Source organism: Populus alba, chromosome 16 (assembly GCF_005239225.2).
Source record: "Populus alba chromosome 16, ASM523922v2, whole genome shotgun sequence".
Taxonomy (NCBI): Eukaryota; Viridiplantae; Streptophyta; class Magnoliopsida; order Malpighiales; family Salicaceae; genus Populus; species Populus alba.
Window position 1 is genome coordinate 822229 of NC_133299.1, and position 15474 is coordinate 837702.

Consider the following 15474-nt stretch of genomic DNA (forward strand, 5'->3'; position numbering starts at 1 on the left):
TGAGACCAGTTAGGGTTCCTAGTGAACAAATACTAGGTTGGCGACCTCCCTTTTCCATTTTCCACCCATAAAAGACAATATTTTTTTTTTTTTCTTGTATCCCCATAGATTATAGATTAGATTTACATTTGTAGATACAGAAAAATGGAACAAAACTATATTTGATTTTCGCCGCGACGCCGCACACGTGCGACAATTGATATGCATGTATACTTACCTGAGAAATATAGGCCCCCATTTCTTCATGGTGTCTTTGTTTTCTCTCAAAGTTGTAGTGTTTGGTAGTAAACTTCGATGGCTTTCCACTTTTGCTTACTCGGCGTTTACATATTGTGATCTTGACCTCTGGGAAGGGTTTGATGTCATTCATACATCTTTGTCCTTCACCCCAACAAGTAGAGTTACCAAATTTTGCCCGTCATTTTCCTTTAGAACAAGGAATCATGGAGCCAGCCCTACCATGTGTTTTATTGATTGCCCCCATCAGCTTGATCATGCCCCCAAAGTGTTCAACTTCTTGGGTTTAGTTTGGGGTGAGGATATGTGAAAGTAAGGTTTTGGGTTTTTTTGTACAATGAAATGTTTTTCATGTAAAAATTTTTGGAACTTCCAAGTTATCCAAACACACAAAAATTATTTTTGACATTGGTTCAAAATAAACTTGTTCTCAAAAATTCAAGCGATTCCTATGGACAGGTTTCTTGAAGTGATAAAAAGCTTTTTTGCTTTTGGTTTAAAGATGAAGTGACATATGGTTGGTCACAAAAGGTTTAAATTTCAATTTGAGGGTTATTGAGAACCGAATTGATTCAAAACATTTATTTTTATTTGCATGAATAATGATTTGACTCGCATGAGAAAGCACTGCATACCGATCCAGATTGCTTGCCTTTGATCAGAAAGGGCTTGATTAGGCACGTACTGTAGGCTTGGGCTTTTGACTATGAAGAATATTTGTAGGCTCAAAAGGTGTTTAAGGGACTTTAAGACTAAGGATCACAAGTGCTTATATCCCAAACTCTTTTGTTCATACATTTTTGGACCTTAGAATTGATTTTGTAAAATGGTCCACGGTGCCCCCAGTGTTTGGGCTTGGGCTCTTTCTCTTTATTTTTGTTTTCTTCATTTGATTTTGAGCATCATTGCATTGGCCTTGTAATTTTTGCTCAAAATTTTTGGATCATTTGGATTTTTCTTCATGCCCCCTAGCTTTGTATGGGCACCTTTGATGAAAGAGAATTTTCTTTTATGCCCCCCAGTATTGTTTGAGCACTTTCATTGTTGAAGACTTTTTCATGCCCCCAAGAGTTATTTGGGCACTTTCAATCATTATGGATTTTTTTGCACTTGCCCCCCAGTGTAGGGGTGTGATCCTAGCAAGGGTTATTTTTCAAGAAAAATTTATTAGGCTAAAAAAGGGACTGCAAATGATATATTTCAGTTTTGTGAAAGGATTATCAAAGATGGCCTTTCTTCATCTCAAATGCATGCATTTAGGATCGGTAAGCCTTGCTTTCATGCGAGTATGCAATGTGATTTCTCATTATTCATGCAAATAAAACCCAGCTTTTGGAGTCACTTCATGTTTTTTTTTTTTTTTTTTTGGTTTTTCTAGGTGTAATTGGTTAACCTCTCTAAGGAATCACCTGAATTTCCAGAACTCGTTTGTTTCGGACAAACGTCAACATGATTTCTGTTTTTTGTACTAAACTTTGAATTCCTAAACATCCTTACATGCGATCATGCATAGTTTTGGAAGAAAAGGGAAAAGCACCACAAGATTTTGGGTGCGATGGTTTCATGCTTAAAGGTTATGCTCAATGTGTTATTTGCATGAAACAACAAAAATGAAGGCATGTGATGAACACAACAAAACACATGATTTTATTAACAAGAAAGGCTTAGTGGACAAGGAAAGTCTTGTGGAATTTTTTTAGCCAAATGACCAACAAAAACTAGAATAGGTTGAAACAAAAAATCAAGTTTTTGGAGGCATGATCAAATTGAGGTAGTTATTTTGGAAGAGAAAAAGAACAGGCTCCATCTGCAAACGGTTGTGATGCAATTCCCCTTCAAATTGTGTTGAGGCTTTTGATCACGTGGGCCCTTCAATTTCCTTCAGGTTGAGTCTTTGTTGGGGCTTGAACAAAATGATTCATTGGAAGGACCTTCACCAGAGGGCATTTCTCAAATATAGTGCTCGAGTAGCTAGTGAGGTGAGCCACACTTATTTTCAAAGACTCCAACTCTTCGTGCAAATAGGCCTCACGTTGAGCAAGCTCTTCATCTTCCATGTTTCTTGCTCGAAGTCGGGTGTTGTAGATTTTTTGGGGACCTATATTTCAATCTGCCATGTATGCATGTTAAATGTATGTCAAGAAGGGTTTGCCTTGATGTAAAGATAGCGCATACAAACTAAAGACAGGGTCTATTCATGAATAGGTTTTCTACCTGGTCTAAAAAGGGTCTCATATCTGCCCAGTGACGTCCTCGTAAAGGCAGTATGGGGCGTTGCAAAGAATAGTTAAGGCACATATGCCCACTATTACAAGCAGCTCTCAGATATGAGTTGGGTGTTTCACGCATCTGAACTCGACCAATAGTCAAGGGCAGATCGTTAATTCCCCACTTAAAATTAGAAGCTTGTGTGTGCTTAGAAAATATTAAGCATTTGTGATGCATGAGGGCAGTTCTATACAATGCATGAACAAATATGTACATGGAAATTAAAGCGTAAGAAATAAATAAAGGGAAATGCATATTTAAAAGATAAACACGCAAACACAACACAAAAAACACAATAATCAGACAACAACAAAGCTTAGTCCACAAGGTCCCCAGTGGAGTCGCCATTCTGTCGCACGTGTGCAGCGGCGCGGCGATCGTCCACCCTCAAGGAAATATCATCGGAATATTTATTCCTTCCTGGCAAATAAGGAGAGACAAGGAATTCTTGTCTCTACAAGTGAAAAAATGGACTGGGAGTCGCCACCTAGTATTCTGGTTACTAGGAACCCTAACTGGTCTCAGAGATGGGGTACGGAGACTGGTTGCGTAAAGGGAAGCTGGTATTAGCACCCCAACTACGCCCTACCTAAGGTAAGCTGCATTGTTTTGTCTGATAAAATCTAAAGTCGTGTTATGGTTTGTAGTTGTTTGGAATACGCATTACATGTAATGTCATATCCCAGGTTCGAGTGTCCAGAAAAAAAGAAATTAAATATCCGGAATATGCATTACGTGTAATGTCATACCCCGGATACTAAAAGACAAACAAAATAAATTTTTTGTTGTTTTTGAAATTTTGGCCAATATTCTCTTGACTTTAATAAACTGGTTATTAAAGCCAAAATGCATGCTAAAACATTGTTTTTTTTTTTGTGTATGAAAAATACAATATGATTTTTTAGCTTTGAGACACTTGGCCGTATGCACAAAAACATTTTTTTCTCTTTTTTTTTAATTTTTTGTATTTTTGGAAGTTTTTGAGGAAAACCGGGTATTTTAATATCAGATTTTTGTATTTTTAACAACATAAAATACCACCCAATATTAATCAAAATGACATAAAAACTATGCGGAAAAATTATAAAATGCTGAAACAAATATTTTTTATTTTTTTTTTCTTTGAAATGGGCCAGGTCAGGCCCAAATACATGGGCTAGGCTGAACCTGGCCCAAATGCATGGGCTGGTTACTGTGCACATAGTAACCGGGTTACTGTGCACACAGTAACTAGTGAATTAATTAGCCAGTTACTGTGCACATGCACAGTAACCGGGTAATTAATTTCTTGCTTGCAGAACGTGCACAGTGCACGTTCTGCATGCAAGAAGAAGATGAACAGAAAACGAGGATAAGGGGTAGAGGGCTGACCTGTGGTGGTTCTGAAGGCGGTGCTGCTGGTAGCGATAGGAAGCAGCGCTGACAGTTGGGTGGCCGGCGGTGGCTCTGCGTTTTCCTTCTCTCTCTCCTCTGTTTTTTTTTTCGTTTTCTCCTCTGCTTCTTCTTCTTTCTTCTTCTTTCTTCTCTTCTTCTTCTTCTTTCTTCTTCTTCTGTGTTCTCCCTTACTCTCTCCTTTCCTTTCCTCTTTCTCTCTCTTTCTCTCGTCTCCTCCCTCTTCTGTCCTCTCTCCGGGTTTTCCTTTTTTCTTCTCTTTTTCAGCAGGCCTCCTCTGTATTTATAGGAAAACAGGGGAGGGCGAACGTGCTGGGGCGGCTACTGTTGGCCGCCCCCTCCACTACCTTCAACGGATAACAACGCCAGGCAGTGGGTGTCCAGGCGGGCGTTTCTTTTTGCGCAATAAACGGGAAAGAAAGTAGGCAAAAAGAGAAGAGAAAAAAAAGCAATTCTTCTCCCCTGTTCTCTGCGTGTCCAGGGGAAGAAGACGATGGTGCCGTTCCAAACGGACCGTTTTGTGTTTTTTTTATAATATATTTTTTTGAATTTTTTTATTTTTTATGTGGGGACCCAAAAATGGGTTACAACAGATGCAATGAGAATGAATCAAGATAATGTCAATCAATGGTCCAATTGTAGAAGAAGAAGCCTAATGCATAGGCAGCTAGGTTTTTTTGATTTGTTGAATAGATTTTGACGAACCATTTATGGGATGGCTGCACAAAACCACAGTAAATTATCGGCTGTGGCACAGGTGTTCACCATCAAGTCAGATCACGGGTTGAGTGAGGCCAGGTATGACAAAATTATTGATTGGGCAAGAAGCATTTTACCTGAATGGAACAGGCTCAAAGAGAACTTCCATGCTGCGAAGTCCATGATGAAACCCCTCGGTTTAGGATACCAGAAAATTGACATGTGCCCTAACTTCTGCATGTTATACTACCTTGAAAATGCTGAGATGACCGAGTGCATGACATGCGGGCATTCCCATTACAAACCCATAACTGGCAGGGGGAAGACTCTAGTGGCATATAAAAAACTTAGATATTTCCCGATCACACCTAGACTGCAGAGGTTATTTATGTCACCAAGGACTGCTGAGCACATGACATGACACCAAACACACGATGCCGTTGATGGTGTGATGGTGCATCCTTCTGACGGCGAAGCGTGGAAACACTTTAACAGTGTGCATCCTGACTTTTCTGCTGAATCAAGGAATGTTCGACTTGGGTTGTGTACAGACGGGTTCAACCCATTTGGGTCATTTGCTACTCCCTATTCTTGTTAGCCGGTCATTCTCACAGTTTATAACTTGCCACCGGGAATGTGTATGAGGCCAGAGTTCATGTTTCTATCTACTGTCATACCCGGTCCAAGCAGCCCGGGGCGGAATATAGATGTTTCTCTTCGACCGTTGATAGATGAGCTGGCGCAGTTGTGGTCCTCCGGATCTCTGACTTATGATATATCGAGGAAACAAAATTTCCTTATGAGGGCGGTTATGATGTGGACTATCAGTGATTTTCCAGCTTATGGAATGCTTTCTGGTTGGAGCACGCATGGGAAACTCGCATGTCCATACTGCATGGAAAACAACAAGGCATTCACGCTAGCAAACGGAGGTAAAGCTTCTTTTTTTAACTGTCATCGTCGCTTCTTGCCACTTAATCACAGGTTCAGAAAGAACAGAAAAGATTTCTTTGTTGGTAGAGTTGAAAAAGATGTTGCATCCCCGCGTCTTTCTGGTGAAGAATTGCATCATGTTGTATCAGAGTACGGTGACATTGTGTTTGGCCTTCAATCAGGTAAGCAAAAGTTTCCTGGTTTTGGTTTGACCCATAATTGGGTAAAACGAAGTATCTTTTGGGAGCTTCCGTATTGTAAGACCAATCTTCTCCGCCATAACCTTGACGTCATGCACATCGAAAAGAACATGTTTGAGAATATTTTCAACACCGTCATGAATGTGAAGGGAAGACAAAAGGACAACATGAAGGCTAGATTGGATATAATAGCTTTATACTGTAACCGTAAAAATATGGAGTTGGTTTATGAGGAGTCACGGGTTGCAAAACCAAGGGCAAGCTTCGTGTTAGAGAAACACGCACAACTGCTAGTCTATAAATGGCTTAAGAGTCTGCGTTTTCCGGATGGACATGCATCGAACATATCAAGGCTTGTTAACATAGAGGACTGCAGATTGTATGGAATGAAGAGTCATGACTGCCACATGTTTATGCAAACACTCATCCCATTAGCTTTTCGTGAATTTGTTGCCAAAAGGGAATATGGGAATGCACTGACGGAGATCAGTCATTTCTTCAGAGATATATGCTCCAGCAAGATGAATGTTGAGCACATTGAGAGGCTTCAAACGAATATCATCGAGACACTATGCAAACTTGAGATGATATTCCCTCCTTCATTTTTTGACTCAATGGAGCATCTCCCTATACATCTACCGTTCGAGGCAAAAGTTGGAGGACCGGTCCAGTATAGATGGATGTACGCATTCGAACGGTGAGATATTACAGTTGCAATGGAATTCATATCTTAAAGTATTTTCTATGTTTTTCTTAATTGAAAATACTTGAATTGTACTTCAATGCAGGTACTTGTTTAATCTAAAAAAAAGGTTAAGAACAAGGCGCATGTTGAGGCTTCGATATCTAAGGCCTATATTGTTGAAGAGATATCAACATTTATCTCGTACTATTTCGAACCTCATCTGAGAACAAGAATCAATCGCGTTCCATGGAATGACGATGGCGATGAAGTGCCTTCCAGTGGGAACTTGTCAATATTCTCCAATACTGGACGACCCACACCTAAAAATGCCGTAAGAGGAAGATATTTGTCGAAAATAGAATTCAAACAAGCACACAACTATGTTCTATTTAACTGTGATGAGCTGAGACCATTTATTCAGTAAGTCTATATATGTGTAATACTAATTAAACTTTGTCAGTAATATACTGTTAATTATATATTGTAATATCATACACATTATCACTTGCAGGCAACATCGACAATATTTGCTCTCCAATAACTCGCAGCTGACCGAATCCCAGATCTTTCAATTACAAGATGAACAATTTGCCACATGGTTCAAAACACATGTAAGCACTATCACAAACTCATTCTAACGTATGCATGTCATTACGAGATTCTCGTTCATTTACCGTTTATTGATGTACATTTAATTACATATATTTACAAGGTTTATCAAATGGGAAGGAGTGCGCCTAAGTCATTGTCTTCACTAAGCCTCGGCCCTGAAAGAAAAGTTAAGTGCTACAACGGGTATTTTGTCAATGGATATGTTTTCCATACTGAAGAATATGGGCAAGGAAGAAAGACATACAACTGCGGTGTTTGTGTTAAGGGATCCACAAGTAGCTAGTTAGAAGTTGACTACTATGGTAGATTAGAAGAGGTCGTCGAACTGCAATATCATAGCGAGCAGAATAAAGTGTTTTTATTGAAATGCTATTGGTATGACACGACGGACAGAGGAATCAGAGTTGATCCGCACCATGGTCTGGTCGAAATCAACTCAAAAGCTAGACTCCACAACATAAACGATGTCTTTGTTTTCGCAAAGCAATGTCAACAAGTTTATTACATACACACCCCTTCATTTAAAAAGGATCGATCAAGAGTTGATTGGTTTGTCCATTTTAAAAACAAAACCCACGGGGGTCATGTCGAGGTTTGTTCAGGATGAGAACGAAGACACAAGTGTGCGAGATGAAGTCTTTCAAGTTCGTGAGTTGGTTGAACCATATCGAGTTGCTCCTTCGATTGAATTGGAAGAAAATTCAAATTTTCGAGTTCTCGATGATAGTCTTGTTGATATTGACGGAGAGGAGTTGAATGTTGTTCTCAGCTCTAGCGGACAAGCAAATGTCGATGAAGAAGATGATATCCATATTGAAGATTGCGATGAAGATGATGACAATTCAATTGATGAGGAAGAAGAAGAAAATTCCGACTAATTATGAAAATGAAGCCCTATGTAAAAACATTTGTCTCATGTAATTTAGATTATGGATGATGTATTTTGTAAAACAAAATATTTACTGTTTAAGCAATGTGGTTATTGTTTTATGTGATGGACAGTTTATCAGTTCGAAATTTTAGAGAGTTCGAAATTAATTACGCGAAATGCCACCAACACCGACGAGATTACCGACGGATTCACCGACACATACACCGATGGATTATAGTCCTTCGGTATCTCACAGAGAGTTCAAAAATAATTACAACAAAATGCTACCTTCACCAACGGGTATACCGACGGAATTCAATCCGTCGGCATATCACAGAGAGTTCGAAAACATTTACAACAAAATGCCACAATCATTGACGGGTATACCGATGGATTCTAGTCCGTCAGTATCTCATAGAGAGTTCGAAAATAATTACAACAAAATGCCACCTTCACCGACGGGTATACCGACGGAATTAAATCCGTTGGTATCTCACAGAGAGTTCGAAAATATTTACAACAAAATGCCACAATCACCGACGGATTTTTCGACGCTAATACCGACAGAAATACCGACGGACCGCGTGATTTCCAAAGTGTGTGAATTAAAGCGCCTCTAAACTTGTCATATTACCGACGGAATCACCGACGGACGTCGAAAAATATGGAGGGCTTTTAAAAATTCGGTGCGAAATTCAAAAAATTACCGATGTATTTTTGACCTGTTACCGACGGATATTAATTCCGTCGGTGATTCCGTCGGCAAAACTGCCATATAAGTTCCAGCCCCCGCCGCTTCACCTCATTTTTCTTCTTCTCTCCCCGCGCCGCTTCTCTTCTCTTCTCCTCCGTTTGCACCTCAAATTTTTGATTTTTTTGCTTTCAATCTCTAGCAAGATTTAGTGTTGTGAATCTTCCTCATATTAAAAGGTATGTGTTTTTTTTCAATTTATTTTATTTACTTTTAATTTATTTTTAGTTGTTTTTATTTTTGTTATTTTGTTGTTTTGGTGTTTTTTTTTTGTAATATAGATAAAGTTTTGAATTTGTCACATTATCAAGGTATGTATATTTCGTTCCTTTTCTTGATGTAGGTTTTTTTTTTGAATTTTTTGAATATTTTTTTATTGTTTTGTTGTCATAATAACATATTAGTTAATTTGTTGAATATTTGTTGTTAAAGTTGAATTTAACTTAGAATTAGTAATTGAATATGTTAGAATAATTATTAATTTTACTCTATTATTGCATGATTTGTGTTTAATTATTTTCATTGATTTTAATTGTTAGTCTATATTTTTTTTTAATTTATTGTTGTATTGCCATATATAATTATTGATTAATTTGTTGAATTATAATTGTTAATGTTGAATTTACCTTAGAATTAATAATTGGATATATTGGAATAATTAGTATTTTTTTTTATATTATTGCATGATTTGTGTTTAACTGTTTCCATTGATTTTAATTGTTAGGCTATAATTCTTTTTTATTTTATTGAATATATTTTATTGTTGTATTGCCATAATTATTTAATAATTTGTTGAATTAATATTGTTAATGTTGAATTTATCTTAGATTTAATAATTGAATATGTTGGAAGAATTATTAATTTTACTCTAAACTTGATGATTTGTGTTTAATTGTTTCTATTTATTTTGAATTTATAGTTTTTGTTGTATTGACATAATTATTGAATAATTTGTGAATTGTAAATTGTTAACGTTGAATTTATCTTATGATTAATAGTTGAATATGTTGGGAATAATTAGTATAGATTGGGTCAATTGGTTGTGGCTATTGTTAATATTTGCAGGTTTGTAGATTTGGGTAGTATCCAGTATAGGGGAGGTGCTGCCGATTTTTTTTAACTTTTGAATTTTATTATACAATTATTTATATAAAATTGTTTAGATGCAGAGAATGAAATCCAGAGCTAGTCGTTCACATCCAGTCGAATCAAGTTCGTCTAGTAGCGATGCTGATGTTTCCTTAGGTGCCTCTCAAGAAGAGGCACCTACACCACTTGCGCCGTCAACCGATGCTGCCTCTTCCAGCGATGTTTCACATCGCAGAAGCGGCGTGCCTTCGTAGCGGAATCAATTTACCCGCAAGTACGAGGCATAGTGGAAGGACGATCTTTCAATGTAAGTTTGTTAAGAGTTTTAGTTTTTTATATATATATATAAAAAACAAATTTAAAACATAATTTATGAAGTAATCACTATTTCATTAATTTCATTTCTTTTCAGGTTCACAAACATTGAGGCCGCCCGAGTAATATCATCGGCGTTTAAAGCGTCGATGGAGATTCCATTGTTTCAATGGAGTCAGATATCCAGGCATCCGAATGGATGCCTCAAATCAATGCATGGTTTTCGTAGATTTGAGGTTCGTGTTAATATATAATTTTCAGCTTATTTCTAATAAATTCTAGTTATAATTGTAAATAAATTATTAACATTTTAAAAAAAATTATTTTTTTATACATAGCATCGATTTAGCTGGGACGATGAACATGACACTGTTGTGAGGAGGGTGTGGGAAAATCACGCGGCAATTAGGTAACATCGAAAACAATACGACTTTTTTTTTTTTACATAATTATTTATGTTTCAAAATGTAATTTTTTCAATGCGTGAATTAGGTTGCGTGATTTTTGGTAATGAAACCCAGAAAAGGAAAAAAACAACGAGGGATAAGGGGTTCCAAGGTTGGAACGATGTTGCGGTTTGGAGGGATTTCAAACCGATATACATCCCGGAAGATATATGGCCACACTATCTTCAGCACGTGACGTTTGAGCGGTTCACTCGACGCTCACAGTCCGGTGCTGGCAACCGGAATCGACCAATTCATGGCTCAGTGACAATGCACACCGGCGGCTCCGTTTCGTTTGGTGCACATGCGAAACGGATGGTAAGATTAATTTAAATGAAATATATCGTTCAATTAATTTGTTGTTAATAAATTTTTTTCATTATAGGCTACGTCTCTTGGACGTGAGCCGAACCCTATGGAGTTGTTTGTGGAGACGCACGTGCGGAGTCATGACCGCCAAAAGGGGACGCAATAATTCGTTGACAACCATGCTCAACAGTTTGTGGTATGTTTGTTCAACCATTTTATTTTGTAACTTATTATTATGTTTATTGAATTGAATATGATGATTTTTTTTTTCAGGAGACCTATAATAATCGATTGAGGGAGAGATACGAGGACGATCCTTCGACCCATCCAGAATTCGATCCGGATTTGTGGATGGAGGCTGGATCGTCAGGTGGACCCGATAAAAATCGGGTTTACGGGCTCTCCAACACTACCGCCGCCAACTTGCGATCGACCGGTACTGCTTCAATCGTTGGGAGCTCCTAATCTGTATCGAGCTCCCAATCTAAGGTGTTCGTAGCCTTGCAGCAAAGGTGCGACCACCTATCAGAGGCGTACATACAACTCAAAAAAGAGCAAAGATTGGCGAATGAACAACACAGAGCAGAGTCTGAACAACAAAGAGCGGCCTATGAAGAGCTTCGCCAAATGGTCATGAACATGACACAAGGTGGAACATGTGCGCCTAATCCTTTTTGGCCGCCTAACCCCCAGCCTCCTCCTCCTCCTCCTCCTCCACCTTTATATTAATTTTTAATAAACATTATTTACATTTAAAATTTCGTTTAATTTTTTTTTTGAAACACATTCATTTTGTAATTAATATTATTTAACTTTGAGTTTTTGTTGCTTAATATAAATTTTATTTGCATAATTGGTTTGTATTACCATTAATTTATATTATTTTTTCTAAAAAATTAAAAAAAAATTACACAGGGATTTACCGACGGAATAACTCCGTCGGCATTGGACAGTGTCTGCCACCATCACCAACGAATATTCAGAAGGACAGATTCGGTCGGTATTCCATCCCATCACCGACATATTCACCGACGGAAATAATCCATCGGTATAAACTTACCGACGAATTTACAGACGGAAATATTCGGTCGGTATGAAATATCACCGACACTTTTACCGACGGATTTATTCCGTCGGTATATTCCAAGCGGGAAACTTTTTTTTTTGGCTCGCACAGTCCATCGGTAAAACCGTCGGTAAATGTTTTTTTTGTATTTCCGACCGATATAGCAACGGAATGTGGAATCACCGACAAAAGGTATTTCGACGGGCGTATTCCGTCGGTAATATAGTCGGTAAATAATTTACCGACGAACTTTCTATCACACACCGACGGAATATTTCCGTCGGTAAAACTGTGAAATCTTGTAGTGTTTGATCGTTTTTTTTTTCTAAGTTGGGTTTCTTTTCGTTGGTATTTTCTAAGGTTTAAGACAAATCTTTCTTCATAAGAAAATATCTATTTTATTTGGTAAATCCTAGCCGTTCTAAAGTCTGAATTTTAGCATATTTATTTACACATTGTATCTTTAATACCTGACGGTGTACTTTATCATCTAATTTTACATTTTTCAAATATTAAAATCTACATCTGAATCCTAAAAAAAGATTGGAAATTGTTTTTTGACATGTTGGTCAAATCCTAATGGATAATCATAAACTGATTACAATATTTATTTTTGAATTTTTTAAAACATGAAAAAAAATGCAATTTATTTTATTTAAAAAAAAATAATTTTTTTTAAAAATAATTCAGAATTGGATTCTGACTAATGTCTATAGGGGTCGGTCCTAAAGGCAAGAGCAGTTCCAGGTGATGCAGTGGATTAAGCCATTGATCATGTGTAAACGACGAAAGTCAAGAAAAGGTTCCTCGAAGCCCGCCACTAAAGCTTATTAATTCTTCTCTCTCCCGCCAAGGTCCCCTTTCCGTGGAATAGCAGAGACCACTACCAATCAACCAGAAGAAATTCCAGTAGCTTTTGGAAAATACAGAGTTCCTGCCCATGATCACAACCATGTACGCAAGCCAATCTTAATTCCAATAAAGCCCATTTAAATAGTAGAGTTTTCACATAATTTTACTAAGATCTCTCCTTTTAATCCCTACCATTTCTAAATCAAAGATGGAATACAAAGATCAGTCATATTCTGCGAAAAGAAAAGAAAAAAAATCAAGAAAAGAGAGCTTGTCTCGATAATTATAATACATACTTGTATCACAGTGAGGTTTAGAAAACAAGCATGGATATATATTATCTCTTAATTAGCCTCAGTTGACAGCTTTTGCTTCTAAACTTGTGAAAGGTAGAGTTTCGGCAAAAGGAAAAAGGAAAGATGAGGGATGACAGGTGAAAGTAAGTGTTCAAAAAAATTGAAAAGTGGAAGTGGGGATAGTTTCGTCAAATTTTCTTAAAAGAGTAAGAGACAAATTTAATTTAGACAAAGAGGTCAAGTAAAAGCAAAATCTATTTATATTTTTTAATTTATTTTTATCTAACAACAAAGAGGTACTCAGCACTAAAGCAAGTCTAATTATATTTATCTAATGGGTAGCTAAGTGTACTAATTTTCTGGGCGATTTATACATAAAGATAGTATGCTAAAAAAATGCTTACACCATTATTAAAACCATCTTATTTAATGTACAAGCATATTATGAAAAATATGCTAAAATAAAGTGGGCGATTTATACATTAAAAGAAACTAATAATTCAATAACTTAAGTTCGAGCCAGAGGATGATGTTCTATCACGTGGTGGCAAAGCTCTGTCAAGCAAGCATATGAAGTGACTTGTAGATCTCTAAATATAAGGCATCTCTACAATATAAGACAAAATTAGCATAATTCTCTTACAATGGTCCCCTTTTTTTTTTTAATCATTTTACATTGTTTTTACTATAAATTTGAAAGTTACTCAGAGGTATTATTGTAATCTAAATATATTAAATATTATTAAAAAAAAAAAATAAAACACGAGACGCTAACATGAAGAAAACCCTCGCACTATTCGGGCAGCATGAGAAGTGTCGTCCAATTATCAAATGCTGCCTTCTATAATGGCTCGAGATGGGGTAGTGTTTGTATCGAAAATACCTTTGATTTGATACTAGTGACCATTTGTTTTTTCTTTTTCTTTCTCCCCGCCCCTCGAGATGGGGCAGCGTTTGTACCAAAAATACCATTGGTTCGATACTAGGGATCATTTCTCTCTCTCTCTTTCCTTCTTGAATTCAAGACGTTAAGGAAAGCAAAATCCAAAGGCAATTGAAAAGTGAATGGAAAAGCGTCAGACAGAAGATAGTGAAAAACAAAGAAAAAGCAAGCTGTCAGCACAGGCCTTTGGAATCTAAAATGTGTATCACATGAAGTTCTTAATTCCATTGAAGATTTGTAGTGGTGACTAAATGGTTAGATAATTACCCTCTCCATTTTGTATATGTTCTTCACTACCGCTTATGAATAGGCAGCAGGAAATTGTAACAAAACAAGATTGAAAACAGAATCACACTGTCAGCACTCATGCCCAGCTAATTAATGGCTCTGCTAAATGATTTGATACATCATAAATTAATGATTGAACCCATGGAATCTGAACATTGAGAAGTAAGTAATAATGCATCTTTAAAATTTATGGTCAAGTCTTTGTTCATGTAATTCAGCATCTTTTGTTTATCTTTTGCATTTAATAAAGCTAAAGCACCAGTACGTATGAAGGACAAAAGCTGATAGCTTATCCTTCATTTCTTGGGTCCAATCAGAAAGTGAATATTTATTGAAGAGTAATAATGCACCTTTACAATTTATGGTCAAGTCTTTGTTCATGTTCAGCATCTTTTGGTACCATTATGTCGATCTTTTGCTTCCATTATGTCTATCTTTTGCAATGTCGAGCAGAGAAAGATTAATAAAAGCTAAAGCATCAGTATGAAGGCCAAAAGCTGATAGCTTAACCCCCATTTCTTGGGTCCAATCAGAAAGTGAACATTGATAAGTAATAATGCATCTTTACAATTTATGGTCAAGTCTTTGTTCATGTAATTCAGCACTAAAACCATTAATTAGCAATGTAATAATAATTTTATTTTAATCATATAACAATACAATACGGAACAGTTGATTGATTTTACTTACAATATAACACAACAAATCATAGTATAGTGTAGCAAAAACGAGCCCCTGTTTAAAGTGCAGAAGGATTCTTGTAGTTTCTTGCGTTTTCTCTCTGTTTCTGTTTTTTAGACTAACATGCGTCAATTCTTGTACAGACAGAGAAAGGAAATAAGCATACCTGGTTCTGAAGAAAGTGGAGCCGATGGTGGCAGCGGCTTACTCTGTTGTTTCCTTCGTTCTGGAAAAGAAAGAGCAGATGGTGGCTCCACTCCTCTGTTGGTGTTGAGTTTTCTGCTGGTCCTCTGTTCCTCTGTTGGTTTCGCCTCCTCCCTGTTTTCTCTCTTATCCTGCTCACTCCCTCTGCCTCTCTCTTCTTTACACTCTATTCTCTCTGTTTTTTTTCTGCTGTCCTCCTCCTGTTTTCTCTTCTTCTCCCCTCTCGTTCCCCCATTTTCTTTCTGCCCTGCTCTCCCTTCTTTGTTCTTCTTTTCTCTCCTTTTTTTCTGCTGTCTCGTTCTTTTCCCCCCTTTTCCCTCGGGTCCTTCTCCCTATT

The 15474-nt window shown here is 37.1% G+C and overlaps 1 protein-coding gene across 1 annotated transcript in view; it reads right to left on the reverse strand.

The window, feature by feature from the left end:
• LOC140954717 (uncharacterized) overlaps window positions 1–15474 on the reverse strand; it is a 36757-nt gene that overhangs the window by 21200 nt on the left and 83 nt on the right. Inside the window, exon 2 of the mRNA XM_073405388.1 lies at window positions 15100–15469. Coding sequence (XP_073261489.1) covers window positions 15100–15469 — 370 coding nt within the window. The remainder of the gene's footprint in view (window positions 1–15099; window positions 15470–15474) is intronic.